The sequence below is a fragment of the Amborella trichopoda genome, chromosome 2 (assembly GCF_054954075.1).
Source record: "Amborella trichopoda isolate Santa Cruz 75 chromosome 2, AtrichopodaSantaCruz75HAP2 v2.0, whole genome shotgun sequence".
NCBI lineage: Eukaryota > Viridiplantae > Streptophyta > Magnoliopsida > Amborellales > Amborellaceae > Amborella > Amborella trichopoda.
The window spans coordinates 26,611,162-26,634,243 of NC_142337.1; the positions used below are offsets into that span (position 1 = coordinate 26,611,162).

The window sequence follows — 23,082 nt, forward strand, 5'->3', positions numbered from 1 at the left end:
GCTCTAGGTTTCCAACAACACCTTGACCATGTTCGAACAACAGTCATAATATCCCATAGAGCACTAAATGGTGGCCAGCAGGGAAGCATGCTTTCAGAGTGTCCCTGTATCGACTTAACACCCTCACAGTCCAAGAAGAGTACCCTTTCAAGTACTGGTGCTCCCCTTGCACTCAGAGGCCAGCAGAGAACCACTTCAGGCCTGGGGTGTTCACCATTCTTTTGCCAAGGGTTTGCAAATCCCCGCCTGAGGCTGTATTTTTATGCAAGCAATGGAGGAGGCCTACCCCTTCTTCTGTTCTTACATTCCCATTATCGTCTTCTCTAACCTCAAAGCGAACGGGGTCACTAACAAAGGTGACGCTTAAAGGTCACCACGGTTCACATAAAGCCTCGATGAGCTAGATTGGATCACCCCTCACCAAGCTTTCACCGGTGAATTCATTTGCGCTAAGCTCCCTTACTTGTGGGACGTTCTTCACATATGGGATGGCGCCTGGAGATTGGGCCATGAAGACTAAAGCAAAGGCTTCACTGTCACGTGCAAGGCAGCAATATCATCGTGCGCAGAAGGCAGGGCTATCGCTGGCTGCGTAAGGCTTCCACAAAAATGCTAAGGTGTAGTGTCGGTTGCACTCACAAGGGAGTATCGCCGGCTGGTCACTAAAATATGTAAAGCTAGCTACTCTTACAAGGAGGCTACTGCAGTGTGCGGTAGGTTGGGCTATCGTCGTCTCACGACCAAGGGGCTATTATCGTTGCGTTTAATATCTGCACTCCAGCTGTTTGCACATGTCACACATGCGGCACGCCATGTCCATCGAAATCTGGGCATGCCGCTTGACACTCACGGCGCGTCTGTGGAGGGTGACCGTTCTCCATCCCATGGCCCTTCACCTCCCCGACTGTTATAGCCTCACAACACCTCGAGTTTTCACCGACGTTTCCTCTCCTCGCTGGGAACTCATTTCTACTCATCGGGAAACCCTTCCCTGTCTCTTCCTTCTCTTCCACCGGTGATTGAAGCTAATGAAAAACCACCAAAATTCCTGCAGAAGCTCCCCTGTGACCTTGCAGGTTTCCCTTCTTCCTTCTTCACACTCAACTCGTCGAAATTTCACTATGTTTTCGGTGAGCTCACTATTGCTGCTCCTTCTTCTCTTTCGATAACTAGAAGACTGTTAGAGTCCCCTAACCATTCCGTAACTTTCCTGCAATCACAGAACTACCAAAAAAATCACTGGAATTCTAGTAGAGTCCCACTATGACTCTTGCAGTTTCGCCCAAGTCTCGATGAAGCCCTGTGAAGCTCCCTGTTCCCTGCTCAGGAGGTCTCAACACTCTCAGAAAATGTCACAAGCACGTTGCAAAGGTTTGTGACCTGCTCAAGTTTACTGAAAGCTCCTGAAGACTATATATTGAGAGTTTTGGTCGAGAAACTCTTATAGAAGGTCTCTTGATGGAAGCTCCTTCTCTCTCTAAAAAACTTTCTTCAATGTTTTACCTTTCGATAAAATAGTAAAATGGGGTTTTTCCCCCTTTTATACTCAGCAGTGCCGTGAAGTGCCCCTCACAAGTTCGAAATGATGCTCCAGTCCTCATCTTCAGACGGCGATAGGTCTAGTCTAGGGTGGGTCAAGCCCAAATGCAAGTCATTACTACATGTGCCTCATGAACCTGCTGTTATCGCTATGCTTTATCGCCGTGCGCTTCACAATGGGCTATGGTCACGCGCTTCAGAAGCTATCATCGTGCGCTTCGCCAAGAAGGTAACGTCGCTCACTTCACAAAGTGTTATCGCCGCGCGCTTCACCAAAGGCTTAAATGTTGTTCATCGCACCAATTACATTTCTTATGCTAACGCCGTATGCATGCTATAGCACTGTTGACTGTGGATTTTTCCCACTTTCCCCCAGATCGTGGCCTATCATCCACCTAAGCAAGCCACCACTTTGCATCCCCAAGGAGTCAAGTCTCCAGTTACGGTCCTGTGGAGTCATATTCCCTTTCCACCACAACGGTCTAGGTGCATGACCCTAAACTACATGGTCCAAACTATATGACCTTCAACTATAGCGGAGGTCTAATCGCACGACCTTAAACTGCACAGTCCTCATTGCATGACTCTAAACTGCATAACCATGGTCCAACTGTATGACCTTAAACTATAGCGCACGTCCTGGCATGACGTTAAAAGGATTAGCACCATGGTCCAAACTATTTGAACTTAAATTGTAGCGGAGGTCTAGTTGCACGATCTTAAACTGCATGGTCCTAGTGCAGGACTTTAAATTGCATAACCATGGTCCAAGCGACAAAACCTTAAAACTGTAGTGCACGTCCCTGTAGTAAGACGTTTAAATGGCGCGACAAATAGTCCATGCACAAGACTTTAATCTGTGAAATGGACGCACCTCCCTCATCCCCAGTAGGAGTCACATCCGTACAGTGGCCCGTCATCCGCCGTGGAGTTAGGGTCATTCTTATCTCTTCAATCCCCAGTTGGATTGCACCTATGCTCCGACCTGTCATTCTCAGTGGAGTTACATGCATACTATTGCTCATTATCCCTGTAGTAACATGCTTACCCCTTCAATTCCCTTAGGTCAGTCGCACACCAAGCTATCATATCCCCAAGGGTTGGGCTACTTTCCCACAAGCCATGGAGTTCCATCTTTCAACTTAGGGAGTCATACTTATCCCCTAATCCTCACTAAAGTCTGCTTCTCCATCTAAACCTCCTGTTGGTTTTAACAACCATTATCCCAAGGGAGTTGAATTGTTATCCACAGACCTATTCCCCATGGAGCTTCACCTACATGGAAACCCACCTAAAGCGGTCTAGGTGCACGACCCTAAACTGCATGGTCCAAACTATATGACCTTAAACTATAGCAAAGGTATAGTTGCATGACCTTAAACTGCACAATCCTCGATGCATGACTCTAAACTGCATAACCATGGTCCAGCTATATGACCTTAAACTGTAGTGCACGTCCTGGTCGCATAACGTTAAGAGGCTTAGCACCATGGTCCAAACAATATGACTTTAAATTGTAGTGGAGGTCTAGTTGCATGACCTTAAACTGCATGGTCCTAGTTGCATGACTTTAAACTGCATAACCACAGTCCAAGATTTATGACTTTAAACCATAGTGCACGTCCTGGCCTCATGACGTTAAACTGCTCTGCCCAGGTCCCAGAGGCATGACCTTAAACCCGCCCCCACAACACGCATACGCCCTTTACGTGCATTTTCACGCACGTTTTCCCTAACCAACCCATTCGTGTGCACACACCACCTCATTGCTTCCCTAGTGAGCCCATGCACTTCACTACCATCATCCATCATTCGCAAGTGAGTCTCACCCAAGCTCACAAAATGGCAAACCATCCCACCATCCATACTCGTCATAAACTAGCGGGTCGCCACTTTTCATCTTCCATTCATGCATCTCCAACTTTTCACAGGTAGGCTCGTTCCATCTCCCCGATGTGAGTCAAAACCACCACCATACCCACTCCATGGCCTCCACAGACTGCCATTCATCCCCACTATGGTCCAGCTATATGACCCTAAACTATGGTGCACGTCCTGGCCACATGACAATAAAAGGCTTCGCACAGGTTCTGAAGGCATGACCTTAAACACACCTTCACAAAAATAAGACAAGAAAATGATGGGCATGGCGTATACCTTGATAAGGGAATGCCATGAGTAAAAATAATGGACAGACATGGTCACGAAACCATGAGTAAAAGAGTTCCGTGAAAATAAAAACCAGAGCAAGGTGAAAACCCCAAAAATGGGGCCCACAGAGGTACCCTGATTGTCAAAAGCAAACCTGGCGTAGTAGCTAATAATTCTGACGAAATCTTAAAGCACTTGGCCGCTAGATAGGCTCGATTCTGGCCAACGACGTCCACATAAAAGCCTCAGCAGTTAAAATCCCAAATAGTCCCTTGAGGATGACGACTTCGAAAAGATCCCTCAAAGTCTCTTCTCCCCCCAAAGTATCCATGGATGGATTTGTACATTGCATCCAAACGTATGAGCATCCCAATTACAGCAGTGTGGATCTCCTAAGCGTTAACGTGGTCCTAAGGCTTGGAAGGAAAAGGAAATAAAGCAAGAGGAAATTTTTCAAATTTTGTCCTTCTCACTTCTATCAAAGCATAACATTCAGTGGGCATGCTATTTGAAGACATTTTTCCACACCATGGGTCTCTGATACGGAATAAAAAGAGAAGTCAGTCAAAAAAGCCTGACAAACAATGAAAATTTTGGCAGTCTCAGAATGGCCCTAGAACTGGTCAAGATCTTTATAAGGACTCCAAAACATCTCCTGTCAAGTTTCGTCGCATTCCGACATGTTTAAGGCAGTGCAGACTAAGAAACAATTTCGGTACAATCAATCTCTATCACCCTAAAACGGACCCCGTAACTAGAACTATATTTTTGGTGCATTGAAAAGCTATAGAACCACCTCCATTAGATCCTACATGGTTGAAAAACCTTAGGTGTCAAATTTCAGCTTAAATGGACACTCGAAGAAAACGTTATGTGTAAAAGACCGGAACAGGAGGAGTTATTCCCGTGCGGCCACATCAACTAAACACCATTAAAGGGGCAGTCACGAAGAATGACTTGCAATGCTCATATCTCACTCGTTGGAATTCGGATCACGCTCAAATTTTGTGAACATGTTCGTCTCGTTAAGACAAGTGTTTCGATATGTAGCACGCCCCGTGATGACGCCCGAGCAAGAAGAAAAGCTAAAGAAAAGTTGTTGATCTGTGAAGAAAGTTGTAGGAAAATCAGCAGCGACATGCCTTGCTCAAGCGGCCAAATCATGGAGCTCGCAAGCCCGATCGACGTAAAACCATTTGCATCGCATGCGTAAGGTCCATGGCTATCATTGGTCTGAACCCCATGCATGATAAACAGTCATATTTCACACATGAAGCTGATGAAGTGGCTGCAAATTCTAGCGTCAGAATTTCAGATTCCGGCCAAAACTCAAAAGTTGTGAAATCTTTGTCTGGGCACGAAATCGAGCTACATTTGTTGCCACACAACCGTAATGGCATGCTCAGTGTGTTCCAGGAAAGAAATCACAAAAAAAAATCAAGGAACGAGCACACGATTCATCCGAAATTTGTAAGATTCATCTAAATTTCGAGTCAAATGATCGTGGCATAAAAACACGATCCATGGCTCGAAGTTGGTATCTAATCGATCGCCATGCCGAGCCCTATAAGAAAACAATCATTTTTCGGACAAACGGACATCAGAGCAACCCCGGATCTTCCATAAAAGATTACGCATGTTCTAGGGCAGCAGTAGAGACTGTTTTGGAACTTTCCCAATTGTTAGGAAGGGGCAAATCAGTCATTTTGTACCCTATTTTCTTATTTTATTTAATTCGATTAAGTCTTAATTTTCAGCAATTAGGTTTAATTTGGATCAATCCTCCCATGTTTAGGCAAAACTCTATGTATATCACATACTCTCATTGTACAAGGACTGAACTTTGCTTAGTAAAATTTCAATCTTTTCTCATTGTTGGGTAACATCTTAAGAGAGAGGAAGGAGAGAGAAAATTTTGGGTCGGCACCCCTGGGCTTAAGGTAAACCTCTTTCTCTCTCTTCTCTTCTTTCTTTTCTTCTCTTTCTCTTTCGTCTGATTTTTTTTCCTCCGAGGCTATGCATGACAGTGGCAGCACCATGCATGCCTCTTTCCTTCTTTCCCTTCCTATGATTTTGCAGGTCGAGCTTCTTTCTCCCTTTCTTCGTTTATCTCTATCTCTCAAATAAGTTCGCAGACGATGCTGCTCATCGCCATCCGAAGGCGTATCCTCAGTGTCTCGCGTAAGCGCAAACGGCAATGCCTGTTGCCGCCCACAGGGGTCTCACCCTGTTGCGCGCCTATCGCAAACGGCGATACCTATCGCTGCCCGCGAAGGGTCCCGGCAATGCCTATCGCCATCCGTCGGCTTCTTTCGCCCGCTCGATGCCTATTGTCGTGTGCAGGTTTCTTTCACGCTCTCGATGCCTATCGTCGTGCGTAGGCGTTTTTCGTGCGCTTCGTGCCTATCGCCGCATGTAGGCTTCTTTTGCGTGCTTAGTACCTATCGGCGTCCGCTGGCTTCTCATACGTCCCACGCCTATCATCGTGCGCTTCATGAGAAGTTATCACTGTGCACCTCAACAGAAGCTATCGCCGCCCACAAGGGATGTGCTGCCTTCTCGTGTTCCCAAAGGCATCGCCACCCGCAAGGGACGCACTGCCTTCTCATACTGCCAATGGCTATGCCTAACGCTGTCTCAAGTTCACTGCATGCCCCTTTCACCGTGAGCAGCAATGTCTAGTGCCGTCTAGGGGCCGCGACACTGTTACTCCAAGGCTATGGGTGGCGATGCTCAATGTAGTCGGGATCCTCACTCTTCACCGTCTCATGCCTTCTCTTCGTTCTCTTTTCTTACTTTTCTCTCCTCATTCTCACTTGACTAAAGGATAGACGCAATCTAGTATTGTCATAGCGGTCTGGCTGTCAAGCAATATTGCCGTCATGCTGGTCTTGAGTACCATGCCCATCTTGCTGCCACACTAGATTAGAACAGTCATATCGATATTGGTTTCGAGTAGTATTGTTGTTGTGCTGATCTTGAGTACCATGCCAGTCTTGCTACCACTCCGAGTCAGTCACTTACTGGTCCAGCTATCATGCTAGTCTTGTCCCCTTGTCAAGTTCTCTTCTCTTTTCTTTCTTTATTTGAACCTTCTTCTTCATCGCCCTAATTTCTCACCTTCTTTGCCATATGAATGTGCATTTCCCTAAGACAGGGGTGGGTCCTTCGGCCCACTTGTCTTGCAAGTTAACCATGATAGCATTGTGCAGAAAACAAGGAGATTGCAGGTCAAGGGAGGCGATTTCGATCCAGCTAAAGCAGCTGGGGGGCTTTCTGTCATGATTTAAGAGAGCGCCCAAGCGAGCCAGCCCGAGTAAGTCACGGACCAAGGTGAGGTTGGTCCCCACTTCACATATCAAATTCCTCTCTCACTAATTGGGCACCTACCCTTGTTCTGTGAACAAGGTTTCTGAGAGAGCGACCTCAGCCCTGGGTCTTCCGAACTCGAGACACGTGTCACATGATCCCCTAGATCTGGGTAAGCGAGATCGAGGCATCCAACCAGGTAGAATTCAGCTTTGATGTGTTTTAATTTGTGCCACTGCAATCGATGCCGGATTATCACACATAATTCTAATAGTTCCACATGTTAATGGCCCATATCTAATATTGGTTGATCCACATAGCATCTTTAGTGGCTAGATAGGCTGCCACATATTCTGATTCCATTGGGGATAGAGAAATTATATTTTGTTTATAAGACATTCACAACATTGCTCGTCCCCCATGCAAGACAGATTTCCCGAGGTAGATTTCAATTCATCCATATCACCTTAGTAATCAATATCAATATACCCAAGCACGATTTGGTATGTGGAAACTCCATCCATGACCTCATAATTCACAGTACTCTTAAGATATCTTAATATTCTTTTGACAACTTTCCAATGCTTATCCCTGGGTTAGTCGAAATCTATCAATCACACTTTGGGCAAAAGCTAAATATGAGTTGGTTATTTGGGTAAGGTACATGAAAGGCCTCAAAGCACTCCTACGGGGCACTCTTTCCATGTAGGCCCTTTTTTCATCGTCTGTGAGACACATCTTCAAGCTTAATTTGATACGCATCAACAAGTGTACTAATAGGTTTCCAATCAATCATCTGAAATCTAGCACTTTCTTGCAGTAAATTGCTTGTAACAAATTCAGCAGTGTGGTTGATCTATTTATGATAATTTTGATTACTGGTATGCATGAGTCCTCTCCCACTTCCTTTATGTCGAAATGTTTTGACGACACATTCTTTGTCTCTTTGATTAGTCCTAGCGAGTTACTGGCAATTAGAATATCATCCACATATAGTGTTAAGAATGCTATATCACTCCCACGGACCTTTGCATACGCACATTAATCATCCTCATTGGGTTTAAAATTGTGCTTAGTCAGTAGTACTTCATGGAACTTCAAAAACCAACTTCTCGATGCTTGTTTAAAGCCATATATAGATTTAAGGAGTCTATTCACCATGTTCTATTTCCCTTTGCTTTCAAATCCATCTAGTCGTTTCAAGTTAATCTCCTCTTCTAAATCTCCATTGACGAATGTTGTTTTCACATTTATCTGATGGAGCTCGAGATACAAGTGGGTTGTGATAGAGAGGATTATCATAGTGGACACTAGCTTGCGAGAAGGTGTCTTCGTGGTCTATGCCTTCTTTCTGGGTGAACCCTCGGGCTACTAGTCTAGCCTTATATTTTTCAAGTTGTCCCTCATCAATTAATTTCTTCTGGAGCACCTATTTTGATATGATCGCCTTGTGATTTGGAGGAAGACGTACGACCTTCCACACTCGTACGACCTTCCACACTTTCTTTTTATTGATTGATTTCATTGCATCTGCAATGGCTTTAACTCATTGCTTGTGTTCTAGGCAATTCATAGCTTCCACATAGGTTGATGATTCATCATTTTCCTCTTCACTTATTCTCTCATAACAACCTCCTAATTAGGTGAAGAACTCAAGTGATGTTCTATCTATGGTACTTCATCTAAGTTGAGTTACTGACTAGGCTAGAGGTTCTTGATTCCTGATAGAAATCATCCTTCTAATGGATCACCTATCCTTCTAAGGACTCATCTATAAGAAAATGTGTGTCTAGACTCTCAATGATGTCGCACCAGACAAGTTATAGAATCTATAGCCCTTTCAATGATTTGGGTAACATATGAAAATGCACTTATTAGTCTTAGGGTTTAGGTTGGTTCTTTTCTGGGATGGAGCTAGGACATGGGTTGAACAGAATAATCCCAAATAAAATGACTGATAGGTGGAGGTTCATGTGGTTGCAATATTCTTTGGTCCACATATATCAACGTAAACTAACTCTAAAATTTGAGTTTCTCTTTGGACCATTCTATGAGTCGTATTCATCATTTTTTCTTGTAAATATGCCTCACGCATAGTTTGGAAATCATTTCCATGGTTTTACGAAATTTGTATCTTTGAAGTCTTTCCATCCTTGCCTTGCCTATGTGACCTAATTTGAGATGCCATAGCATAAAATTGTTTTATGGCTCCAAGTCATAATCAGCAGGCGATTTGATTTCAACTGTAAACAGACCATTGGCCAGGTGGCTACCAAAGATAATTGGACTGGTTAGGTCCTTGTTATAGACATAGGCAAAATTTCCCATAAACAGAGATAGATAGCACAGAGATTTTAGAGATAGAAGTAAGGCTCTTACGCATACCTTGTATGCAGAGAGTATCCCTAAGAACTTGAGTTTCACCATTCTGCAGGTTAAGAACATAATCTTTGATTCTTAGAACTACTTGTTCTTGATTTTCTTTCCAGTACAAATCTTGGTTTGTGTGGACTTTAATTCTTTGAATGTTCTAAAACATAACTCTTAGGTTGGTGATGTACACAGCTACCCTAGAGTCTAGGCATCATGCATGCATCCCATCACTTGCTATCATAAATTCAACTACCATACAAAATCTCTCTTTATTAGGAGCATGTCCAGAGTTTTGTGGTAATGGAGGAATAAATGGAGGATTCCTATAAAATTTTATAGTACCCAAACTTCTTGCATTTGAAACATTGGATAGTATGCGAATCTTTTCTACTGGGTGAGGAGTTATTTTGATTTTCATTTTGTAATTCTTATCTTTTCTCCCATTGTTTTGACCCTTAGATGGTAGGGGAGGACGCCTATCATATTGCTTCTTTCCCTTGGAGTTTCTATTTGGATTCCCTTTCAAATATTTATCATGCAAATTAAAAAAGAATAGGAGGAGGGTTAATATTTACTATATGGACCATCATCTTTGGTCCATCCATCCATGTCGTCCTTCTCTCTTCTTTGGCCTCTATAAAGTACACGATCTCATCAAACACCATACGAATGTCACGAGCCACCAAATTTACCGTGAACACGTCCCATGAGGCTAACAGCGTGAAGAGGAACAAGGTGGTTTGGGTCGATGCATCAAATGAGATTTTAGCTGCCTCCGATTCTCGGGCCATGAGCTTGAAATTTCACATATGTTCACCAACCTTGCACCACTCCTGCATATACGGAAATCCAGTAATCATCCCATAAAAAGTACCTTGTCATTCTGGGAAGGCTTGTCAATGCATTCTTGAGCCTACCCATTATCTCTTTTACACACCTCATATTTCTTTGCTTATGATCGAGTCATTATGGCCAACAGGATATTCATGGTCGTGCAATTCTTAGAGACCCTAGTGGCATAGGTGTCTCTAAACGCACGAGACACATTACATCTAGTCTCACTAGGAGGAGCCTCGGTGATAATGGGAACAAGGTCCTCTTCATGTAGCACATACCCTACTTTCCTTCTCCATTGAAAATAATTTTCCCCATTAAACTTTTCATCTTTCAACAAACCCGTCAAAATCCCTTTAGCGGCCATATGAAACTCTAGTGTACAACTCTATAACTCTGAAAAAGACCTCAACTTTAACACAAATTGAAGTAGTATTAAGGATTCCACGTAAGGTGTAAAAAAAAAAGCAAAATTTCAAAAACCCTGTCAAAATGTCTTATAATACCTTGGAAAATCCCCACAATGACTTTAAGATAAGAAAAATACATATTACAGGCAACTTCCATTAATGAACTCCAATTACGAATTACAACAATGAACCTTGCTAAATACATCACCATTGATTCACAATACACGGAATAAAATCAAAACAAATAAAATGAGATGTGCACAAGTTCGATATAGCTTGGGAATCTGATTTAATACTCATAAGTATCGTGGATTACCGCCAAGGATTTACTACATTCCCACCGATAATGCAAGATAGATGGCTCAGACTGAATCAATATGAACCTTCTAATATTGTTGGCTCCAATTCCCCGGGGTAGATTTGACATTTCGTAAATATTTTCATCACATTCCAATAATTTCACAAGACAAACTTATAACTGAGAAAACAAAATAAAATAAAATACGATGGACAAGTACCACAGCATGGACACTATTAAGAGAGGCATAATGTTAAAAATATTCTAGAGAATAATAGAAATCATCTTTTATGAAGTTAAAAAGTAAACGGTATTTCATCTCCTCCTTTGAAATAATTGAAACTTAAATAAGGGGAGACATTTCATGCAATGGTTCTACAGTATTATAATGACAATCTTCAAAAACTATGTTAGGGCCATCTATTTTACCCCAATATTGAAATATATACTTTTCTATTTTAATGAATAATCAAAAAAAAAACACGAAAAAACCAAAAAACAAAAAACAAAAAAACAACATGTGAAAATAGAACCTTAAAAGGATATTTTTTCTTTCCACAACTTATAGATAATTTTAATATCATTAGATTAATAATATTAAAAAAAAAAATTGATTTCAAATTCATAAAGGCCAAAATCTTCATATTCACTAAATGGATGATCTAAATTTATTATTAGAAAGAACTCATTATGACCATATTTACAAATTGAATTTTATATTTTAGGAGTGTTAATAGGATGAAGACAATTTATGTACAAAATTTAAGGCCATACAAATGCCACAGATATGTTTTTCTAGTAATATGGTTCTATGATATTACTATAACAAACTGACATGATATCACTCCCAATCAAATTATTGCTGCAAAGTTTTCATGTCCGAGACTTTCACATTCATTAAAGCTTACATGTCCAAGGCTTTCACATTCATTAACTCGGATTCCACAAAATGGAAACGAGATTCAACACCTGAATATTATCATCCCTTACTGCTATCCTTGAGGTCCGAATTAGTACAAAAGAAAGTCAATGAGCCACACAAATGCACAAATGGAGTTGAAGAAGAGAGAGAGAGAAAGAGAGAAAGAGGGATTCATATAATACTAGACCTTCACATGTAGAGTTTGTAGAGAGAGAGAGAGAGGGAGAGAGAGAGAGAGGATTCAATATTGCAATTTGTCAAGGGTGTCGAAGTAGGGGTGGTCCAAGGCGTCCCTTGCCAAGATGCGTGTGGCGGGATTCACCTGAAGCATTTTCTGTCGAACAAAATATTAATGAATAAAGAGTTCCAAAAAAACATACAAACTCTTTATATAAAAGGGTGCGGTTTGTATAGTGCCTAGGCTCTAAACAATCAAATTAGAGCCTACCTTTAAATAGTATCGAGAAATGTGCTTTCAATACTGAAAATCTTTTGTGATAGCCTTAAAATATATTTTCATCTTTATTTACAAAGTTTAAAGCTTCAAAAATAGTGTAGTTTGGCAGATCTATGAAAACTTGAAAATCTTGAAAATTGACGGTCCAAATATGCATTACAAAATACACTATTTTTTAAATTTGACCCTAAATTGATCCGCCTCAATCCATACTGCATGACCTTAAATTGCTCATCCTCGGTCCATACGACATGATCCTAAACTTCTTAGCCACGATCCAGACTTCATGACCCTAAACTGCTCAGCCTCGGTCCAAACTGAATGACCTTAAATTGCTCAGCCTCGGTCCATACCACATGACCCTAAACTGCTCAGCCTCGACCCATACTGCTTGAACCTAAACTGCTCAGACTCGGTCCATACTGCATGACCCTAAACTGCTCAGCCTCTGTTCATATTGCATGAACCTAAGTTGCTCATCTTCAGTCCATACTGCTTGACCCTAAACTTCTCAGCCTCGGTCCATATTGCACGACCCTCAACTGTTCTGCCTCGGTCCATACTGCATGACCCTAAACTGCTCAGCCTCAGTCCATACTTCATGACCCTAAACTGCACAGCCTCAATCCATATTACACGACCCTAAACTTCTCAGCCTTGGTACATACTGCATGACCCTAAACTGCTCAGCCTCGATCTAGACTGCATGACCCTAAACCGTTCAACCTCGGTCCATACTACATGACCCTAAACTGCTCAGCCTCGGTCCATCTAAGATGATCCTAAACTGCTCTACCATTGTCCGCACTGCATGAACCTAAGCTGCTCAGCCTCGGTCCATAAACTGCTCTACGTCGGTCCATACAACATGATCCTAAACTGCTTGGCCTCGGTCCATACTGCATGACCCTCACCTGTTCAGCCTCGGTCCATACTGCATGACCCTAAACTGCTCCGCTTCGGTCCCTACTGCATGACCCTAAACTGCTCAGCCTCGGTCCATACTGCATCACCTTAAACTGCTCAGCATCAGTCCATACTTCATGCGCCTAAACTCCTCAACCTGGGTCCATAATGCATGACCCTCTACTGCTCAGCCTCAGTCCGTACAGTGTGACCCAAACTGCTCAACCTCGGTCCATAGGGTATGACCCTAAACTGCTCAGTCTCTGTCCATACAAAATCACCCAAAATTGCTCAGCCTCGGTCCATACCGCATGACCCTATACTACTCGACCTCAACCTATACAGCATCACCCTAAACTGCTGAGCCTCGCCCCATACTGCTTGACCCAAAACTGCGCAGCCTCAGTCCTTATTACACGACCTTAAACTTCTCAGCCTCACTCCATACTGCATGTCCCTAAACTTCTCAACCTCGGTCCATAGTGGATGACCCTAAACAGCTCAGCCTCAGTACATACTGCATGACCCCAAACTGCTCAGTCTCGGTCCACACTGCATGACACTAAACTTCTCAGCCTCGATCCATGCGGAGCTGTTTAGGGGCACGCAGTATGTACCGAGGCTGAGCAATTTAAGGTCATGCAGTAAGGACAAATGAAGAGCAGTTTAGGGTCCTGCAATGTGGACCAAGGCAGAGCAGTTTAGGGTCAAGCAATATGGACCAAGGCGGAGCAGTTAAGGGTCATGCAGTATGCACCGAGGCTGAGCAGTATAAGGTCATGCAATATGGACCGAGGCTGAGCAGTTTAGGGTCAAGCAGTATGGACCAAGGCTGAGAACTTTAGGATCATGCAGTATGGATCGAGGCTGAGAAGTCTAGGGTCATGCAGTATGGACCGAGGCTGAGCAATTTAGGGTCATGCAATATGGACCAAGGCTGACCAATTTAGAGTTTTACAGTAAGGATCGAGATGGAGCAGTTTAGGGTCATGCAATATGGACTGAGGCTGAGTAGTTTAGGGTCATGCAGTATGGACCGAGGCTGAACAGTATCAGGTGATGCAGTGTGGACCGAGGCTAACTAGTTTAAGGTCATGCAGTATGGACCGAGACTGAGCAGTTTAGGGTCCTGCAGTCTGGACCGAAGCTGAACAATTTAGGGTCATGTAGTATGGAGCAAGGCTGAGCTACTTAGGGTCATGTAGTTTGGGCCGAAGCTGAGCTGTTTAGGATCATGTAGTGTGGACCGAGCCTGAGAAGTATAGGGTCATGCAGTTGTGACCGAGGCTGAGCAGTTTAGGGTCATGCAGTTGGGACCGAGGCTGAGCAGTTTAGGGTCATGCAGTGTGGACCGAGGCTATGCAGTATGGACCGAGCCTGAGCTATTTAGGGTCATGCAGTAAGGACATAGCCTGACCAGTTTACGGTCATGCAGTATTGACCTAGGCTGTCCAGTTAGGGTCATGCAGTATGGACCGAGGTTGAGCTATATAGGGTGATGCAGTAAGGACCGAGGTAAAGCAGTTTAGGGTCATGCAGTATGGATAGAAGCTGACCAGTTTAGGGTCCTATAGTATGCACTGAGGCAGAGCAGTTTAGGATCATGCAACCGAGGCTGAGTAGTTTACAGTCATGTAGTATGGACAGAGCCTGAGCAGTTTAGGGCCATGCAGTCTGAACCGAGGCTGAGCAGTTTAGGGTCATGCAGTCTGGACCGAGGCTAAGCAGTTTAGGGTCATGGCTTATGGACCGAGGCTAAGCAGTATAGGGTCATGCACTGTGGACCAAGAATAAGTTGTTTAGGGTCATGCAGTACGGACTGAGGCTGAGAAGTTTAGGGTAATGCAGTATGGATCGAGGCTGAGCAGTTTAAGGTCATACAGTATGGACCGAGACTGAGCAGTTTCAGGTTATGTTGTATGGACGGTGGCTGAGCAGTTTAGGGTCACGCAATATGGACCGAGGCTGAGCAGTTTAGGGTCATGCAGTAAGGACCAAGGCAGAGCAATTTAGGGTCATAAAATATGGACTAAGGCTGTGCAGTTTAAGGTCATGCAGTATGGACGGAGGCTGAGTAGTTTAGGGTAATGCAGTAAGGACCGAGGGTGATCAGTTTAGGGTCATGCAGTATGGAAGGAGGTTGAGCTGTTCAGGGTCCTATAGCATGAACTGAGGCAGAGCTGTTAAGGATCATGCAATATAGATTGAGGCTGAGCAGTTTAGGGTCTTGCAGTATGCACAAAGTTTGAGCAGTTTAGGGTCATGCAGTATGGACCGACGCGGAGCAGTTTACGGTCATGCAGTATGGATCATGTTTATGCATCTTGATGTTGAGATGATCGATTCGAGGATATTTTGGCATCAAAACAACCTCTTCTAGTGAAATTTTTTGGGTTGGCTTGAATTTTATTGTTTAGAGTCTCGGCTCTATATAAACTTTTCCTTTACATAAATAGAACTAATAATTATATTGTGGTTTGTATAAAGTTGCAACATTAAACAATCAAATTAAGGGGCATCAACAAAATTGGTGTCAAAACATTTTTAAGATGGCTTGAGAATCTATTTTCATCTCTAATTATAGAATCTTCTAACCCAAAAATAATTCAAATCAAATAGATCAATAAACACTTGAAAATATTGAAAATGAACCATCTAAATAATGTGTTGCAAGATACACTATTTTTAGTATTCAAAATTTTTTTTCTTTTCATATTCCTACATCTCGATATTGAGATAATCAACTAGAGGGCTTTCTAATATAAAAAAAAAAAACTTTTATGAGGGATTTTTGAGGTGCACCTTAATTCTACATTTTAAAGTTACGATCTTATGTAAATTTTTTCTATTATTATATATTGTATTTCAAGCTTTCTAACTTGACATTTATTGTATGCTTCCACAGCGGCCATGTGATTAATATATATGCTTGAACATTGATCTAGGAAGGAAGATAATTGCACTGTGACAAGGGCTGAAAATAAACACGTAAGCCTGCCGAGAAAAAAAAAAAAAAAAAACCAAAATAGAAAAGTCAAAACGAGATGTAAGTCCTTCTACGCCTAATCGGAATACACACCCAATTAGTGGGCCGGGACTCACCTCACCCCTTCGCTGAGATGTCGAGTTGGTCTTTTACCCTTAAAATGTTTTTAAAAAAAATCTGAAAAATAAAAAAATGCAGTACAAATAGACTGAAACCTATAACTAAATATTTAAAACAGCCTATAACTAAATATTTAAAACAAGCTTATATGCAGAGTGGAAAAATTGATTTAAAATATATATATATATATATATATATATATATATATATATATATATATATATATATATATATATATATATATATATTATAAAATTCTAAAAACAAAAAAAAAAAAAATGTTAAAATAGCAATTATGGCAACTGACAGACACCATTCTTTTTCAAATACATCCAAATCATATACAAAAAGATTATAACCTTAACGATCAAAGTAAGACGCAACTCCAAAATTTAATCTTTTTCAAATACATCCAAATCATATACAAAAAGATTATAACCTTAACGATCAAAGTAAGACGCAACTCCAAAATTTATTTATAAAATGTAATTTTGGTGCAAAAAATTTGTACGATGACCTAAAAATTTTACTTTTAGCTTTATTTATAAAACTTGAAACTCCAAAATGGTTCAAATCAAGTAGAACTATAAACACTTGAAAATCTTGAAAATAGATGATATAATAATGTACTGCAAGATGCACTAGTTTTGAGATTCGAAATCTTTTTTCTTTCAATTTCCATTAATTTTGATGTTGAGAAGCTCAATTAGAAGGTTTTTCAACATAAAAATCGGCCTTTTTTATGGATTTTTTAGGTGCACCTTAATTCTACAATTTAAGATTGTAATCTTATAAAAAAAAATTCCTACGTATATGTGTATGTATATGGGAAATAATTTCATGTCATTGTGTCATTGTAATATAATAGAACTATGTTTATAGAAAACTATACTTGTACATTTACATGACACACATTTTGAACTTACACTCTATTCATCCAATAATCATTTTTCAAAAAGAATAAAATTCAATTTGCACCTAGATATGGTCAAAATGATTGCCCTCCAACTATGAATCTCGACGATCAATTTGATGAATTTCAAGATGTAGGCCTTTACGAATTTAAAATCATCTTTTTCTTTTGAATACTTTTTAGAGAATATTTTCAAATTTTACGTTTTTGTAAGGGATTGTATACAATGAGACAATTTACCCTTGATACAAGGTGGTCACAATTCCTTAGAACCATTTGATGTGAAATTTGATAGATTGGATGTGTCATAAAGTTCAAGAAATTTTTTTTTGAAGTTTGAGCTTGGTCAATGGAATAATTACAGCCACCCAATTTCACATCTAATGGTCAAGATTAATGTGACTACCTTATATCAATGGTAAATGGTCTCATTCTATATTTTCTCTCTTCGGTAATTGCTCATTAGAATAAAAAGATTGTATATTTAAAAATTATGGTAAAAAATAAGGTAGTTACGTATTTTTTAATATTTTTTAATTATATTATTATAGGACCATAGGACCGTTGCAAGAAATCACTTCGCATGTATGTATACAACTCACAGAGAGAAGGTCGAGGCCGTCAGGTTCTAAAGTGGGGAAGAAGAGGGAGGGGTCTCTTCTACGCCGTTGTGGATACTGATGCCAAACTTCATATGTCCACAAATCAGGCCAATCATCTACATCTGGGATTCCCACCAATCTCCAAAATCACAATATGCATTCATAAATTAGAAACACAAACCACTTATTTCGAGTGAAATTACCTTGCAATAATACGTATTCAAGCACCGGAAGAAAAACCCATCTTCTCATGGTTAAAGTTCAAAAAAAAAAAAAAAATCCAAGAAAAATCTCTCTCTCACTCAAGAGATGACTTACCGAAAAATTTCATGTAACCGCTGGATTTGTGAGTATTCACCAAACAGGAGTCTGCGCGAAACCATTTCACCTGATCTAAGAAAAGTGAGAGAGAAATAATTGAAAATCAGGAACAAAAGTGCCCATCTCAGAGTATCAGGCATAAAATTTTACAGAAAATATGCATGCAAAATGTGTATTAAAAGAAAGAAACATGCGGATATACCAAATATGCAACCGAGGGACCACATATCGCATGGGGTTGAATATTGGCCACGCAATAACACTTCAGGAGCTCTGTACCATGAAACACCCGCCTGATACATTCATTTACAGAGAGAGTAAGGACCCAATATTTATTATTTGTAGAACGTAGAAAAAAAAAAAGAATGAATGAATGAGCTTGGGACCATGAAATTGTAGATTATACAAGAAACAGGAAAAGAACCAAAATTTTCAAATTTCAATTCAAGAAACAGAAACATGGAATAGAAGAACTGTAAGAAGAAAAGAAAGAAAGAGAAAGGAAAACAAATGTTCATTTTACAACCATGAAATTGAAGAGTAAAGAAGGAAAAGAACCTCAGGAAATACGTGTTCTTCTTGTCGGGTGTGATCTCTCTTTGCGAACCCAAAGCCCTCAATCTTGACCACGTCCTTTCGCGTGTTCACCCAAATATTTCTCGGTTTCAAATCCCTGAAATCGTTCATCAATTATGTTTTATTTAAACAGATGATAACAAAGAAATTCTGAGAAGAAAAAGAAGATGAGAGAAAAAGAGATGGTGGGTTAATGAAATCAAGAACGTATGAATAATTGAGTAACTGTGAATGTAATTCACACCCATGCAAAGCTGGTACATGAAGCTCTGAAACAGGAAAAGAAGACCCAGTAATGGTGTTTTTTTCATTCTCTAAAAACTAACAAACAAAGAACACATGCCCATTCTTAGAGAGAGAGAGAGTATATAAGAAGCAAATGAAGGGGGTAACACACCTTGATAAGTTTGGGGTTCAACTGTTGCTCTAATCTGATGAATTCTTTGAGGTCCGTATCTATGCCCTCAAAGATCAGGAAGATCCCGGCCCTCCAAAATTGATCCACATAGATATCCAGGCCTAAAATTCTTTGAAACACATAAAAGAAAAAGAAAGCAAACACAGAATTACCAAACAATTGATGAATAGATATCTAAACGCCACAAAGATCAACGAATTCAACCAAGAATTACTTCATCATGATTCATGAAGGAAGATTAAGTGGGCAACTCTTTATCTTTCTTGTAATGGAATGGAGAGAGAGAGATAGAGAGTGAGAGAGAGAGAGGGGAGGGGAGAGATTGAGGTACGGACTGCGCTATGTAGATCGAGCTCGGGATTGAGTAAACGATTGAGATTTCTTGAGAGAAGTTGTGGAGGGGCCCGTCATAGGTGTTGAAGGGAAGAATCTTCAAGGTGACTGACGATAAGTCCTTGAAAACAATGGCTCTCAGAGTCTCTCCCTGCGCGTCTATTCCTAAACTCTCTTGAATGTGATAATCCGTGAGCACCATTTCAGAAACACAGATACAGAGAGAGAGAGAGAGAGAGAGAGAGAGAGTGGGGTATGAGATGAGACTCTTCAGGAAGAAGTATCAGTTGATTTGAGAGGTGAATAAGAGGAGAGAGAGAGAGAGAGATTAGGGTGAGTGAGGATAAGTGTGGCCAGCAATAAAACAAAGGACTGTTTTTTGAAGGTGGTTTGTTATTTCACAACTGTACCAACCCTAACTTCGGAAGCCACTATGCAGTTCAAAAATCGTTTACCAGGGACTCTATGCATGGTCTTTAATGTACTTATATAATTTCCATGACCATAACAGTAGATGGATGTGAAATTGGCTACTAAAAAGAGTTTCATAGATTCAATATATTTTTATTTATTTATTATAGGATTATATTCAGACCAATGAAAATCACATTGTAATAATGTCATAATGAAGAAAAAGGTCATAGCATACCCAGTAGGTTATTAGCTACCAACGAGCATGAGTGTACTTCTTGTTTAGTTTAGGAATTAGCCTCCCCCTTTGCTTCTCTGTAAACATTCAAAAAGGACACATCTACCTTATTCCATAGATCCATGACCTCACACCAAAGAGTCCTAAATTTTCAATGAACTCTTTGCTCCAACAAGCACAACTTGTATTTAGCAAAGTGTCTCCTTCTACAACCACCGCCTGCCCCAAGTGTAAAGTTATAACAAATATAAGCCCATACAAAGCACTATAATTTCCATACCGTCCCCACCGAACCCACTTAGGGCTAGGTCGGGGCCCGCAGGAGGACCATAGGGCGTGGGGTCACGCCCACAAGTAGCAAGTGTCACTCGGGTTAGAGCGTGTTCAGCAGTTTGAAAAAGAAAGAATTTACAGTATCAAAGCCAGCCACAAAAGAAATGAAAAACGAAACACAATATACATAACCATAGTCTGCTGGACAAACAAGTTCCAAAATACATATAACAGTCTAAAATAGTACATAAAAGTCCAAGGTACAAAAGGCCCAACATCAAGACATATTACCAAATCAAAATGGACTATATGGCCAGACTGCCAACCAAAACATATATTGTAAACTGGAGCTTCAACAGAAGGGGAGTAAGGGACCCCAAGCGCGACTACCAAGAGACAACTCCAATCACGTTGGCTATCACTCTACATGGACAAAAAATTAAAAGAGTGAGTTGTAAAACCCAGTAAATAAGATATAGGTGTCCTACTTACATGCTTACAAATATTATATCATGACAATAATTAGGGTTTTATGCAAGTCTTACAAAACATGGAGTCATGTGTCAAATTCATATTTAAACAAACGTGTTATGCATGATTTATTTCATTGTGGAGTACTAACTAATCAGATTAGTCAGATATGTTTGTAATACGAAGTCGATTAAATCAATCAGGCATGAGCGTCATAATACGTCAAAATAATTAAGCATGTATGTAATACGCATAATCAAGATCGAGAGATACCAACGAACTCCAGAAGTAGAAGCCCCACCCATCAGGCCAATCAAATCCTGATGCTTAGAGCCTCTACCATTACAACTAGGAGAGAAGCACCACCGATGGGTAAATCTACTGTGTAGTGCCTCACACATGTACACCGTCCCCAACACGCTTTGGAGCTTTTGATAGATACTGCCCTTGCAAAACACAACCCTCTCATGTGCTCTTATAGCGAGAGAGCGTTACACTACCAAAGAGGTCCAAATATGTAATGCCTCACAAAAGTTTTGGGGGAGCGATCACCCAAACACACACACTCCTAACTCTCATCCTATCATAGAGAGCATGGAAAGATCACAAGTGTTGGCACAAATATCTTATCAGATTATAACAGAAGCATGTCTCCATGCGCACATATCTTATTGAAATCATGTTACCATGCACACATATCTTATCAGAAGCATGTTACCATGCGCATATATCATATCAGAAGCATGTTATCTTGCACACATATCTTGTCAGAAGCATGTTACCAAGTACACATATCTTATCAGAAGCATGTTACCATGCACACAAATCTTGTAAAAGCATATTACTATGTGCACATATCTTATCAGAAGCTTGTTATCATGCATACATATCTTGTCAGAAGCATGTTACCATGCACATATATCTTATCAGATGCATGTTATCATGCACACATATCTTATCAGAAGCATGTTACCATGCACACATATCTTGTTAGAAGCATGTTACCATGCACACATATCTTATCAGAAGCATGTTAACATGTACACATATCTTGTAAAAAATATATTACCATGCACACATATCTTGTCTGAAGCATGTTACCATGCACGCATATCTTATCAGAAGCATGTTACCATACACACATATCTCGTCAGAAGCATGTTACCATGCACGCATATCTTATGAGAAGCATGTCATCATGCATAGATATCTTATCAACAGCATGTCACCATGCACACATATCTTATCAAAAGCATGTCATCATGCATAGATATCTTATCAGAAGCATGTCACCATACACACATATCTTATCAAAAGCATGTAACCATGCATGGATCATATAACAGAACCATGCCTCCATGCACATGAATCATATTAGAAGCACATCATACATATAATCACAAAAACATCAACATGCCCAGAACATGATATACATATAATCACAAGAAACATCAATATGTCATATTATAAGGCTTATCAGCTCAAGATACATTATCATGTCAATAGCATACTATATATATTAATAAAATAGACATCACTATTTCATATTATCATGCTTATGAATTCAAGAGACATTATCATGTTAATATCATGCTATATATCAATGCAATAGACATCACTATGGCATATTATCATGCTAAACAGCTCAAGAGACATTATCATGTCGATAGCATGATATATATAGACATCACTATGTCATATTATCATACTTATTAATTCAAGAGACATTATCATATCATCATCATGTTATATATCAATACAATAGACATCACTATGTCCTATTTCTGGTTTTTCAAGGTGAACAATGTCCACCTTGAAGGCCATATCATTAAATTTAAAGTTCATTTAACCCTACAACCAATTTTATGACAATCGAGACTCATAAAAAGACAAATTTTATATAGGAAGTAACCCCAAATATTGGTATAAAGTCTGTAAAACTATTTGATGTTCTCGAATGAAATTTCTATTTTGCACAACAGAAAATCTAGGGTGACACCCTACTTGAAAAATGACCATAACTTTCAAACAATAAAGAATTTTATTATGACTCCAAAACCAATTTTAAACTAGACTAGCCTACTTAATATTTCAAAGTAGTTTGACCTCTAGTTAAAAGCTTCACACAGGGAGTGAGAGGAGAGAGAGATAAAACCAAATTTATGAGTGGATAGGGGGTATGTATAAGCATGGGGGGTGGAAGCATGCATGTGCCACATGG

General features: G+C 40.4%; 1 protein-coding gene across 6 annotated transcripts; it reads right to left on the reverse strand.

The window, feature by feature from the left end:
* Positions 1–11,752: 11,752 nt before the first annotated feature.
* Positions 11,753–19,924, reverse strand: LOC148783179 (cyclin-dependent kinase B1-1-like). 6 transcript variants are annotated; one of them, XR_016050510.1, is made up of 7 exons: positions 19,471–19,924; positions 19,115–19,244; positions 18,700–18,814; positions 18,344–18,434; positions 18,139–18,189; positions 17,821–17,942; positions 11,753–12,170 (listed from the first exon to the last, which is right to left on the reverse strand). XR_016050510.1 is itself a non-coding variant. In XM_088859946.1 (7 exons), the coding sequence occupies exons 4-7, from the start codon at positions 18,366–18,368 to the stop codon at positions 12,078–12,080; spliced, it is 327 nt and encodes a 108-aa protein (XP_088716072.1). In that variant the 5' UTR covers positions 18,369–18,434; positions 18,700–18,814; positions 19,115–19,244; positions 19,471–19,924; the 3' UTR covers positions 11,753–12,077. The 6 variants fall into 6 exon arrangements, 3 of the variants coding, with proteins under 3 accessions (XP_088716072.1, XP_088716074.1, XP_088716073.1); XR_016050509.1 differs by having other exon boundaries at positions 17,821–17,959; XR_016050508.1 differs by having other exon boundaries at positions 17,821–17,959; positions 18,139–18,213.
* Between the last annotated feature and the right edge of the window lie 3,158 nt (positions 19,925–23,082).

Bases quoted from the DNA above. Each gene is read 5' to 3' on its own strand.
- LOC148783179 (XM_088859946.1), bottom strand. From the start codon at position 18,368: ATGTGGTCCCTCGGTTGCATATTTG. The intron at 18,209-18,343 runs GTATATCCGCAT...TTCTTAGATCAG, and splicing joins GTCCCTCGGTTGCATATTTG to GTGAAATGGTTTCGCGCAGA. The intron at 12,171-17,820 runs GTGAGTTGTATA...TTTGTTCGACAG, and splicing joins ACGGCCTCGACCTTCTCTCT to AAAATGCTTCAGGTGAATCC.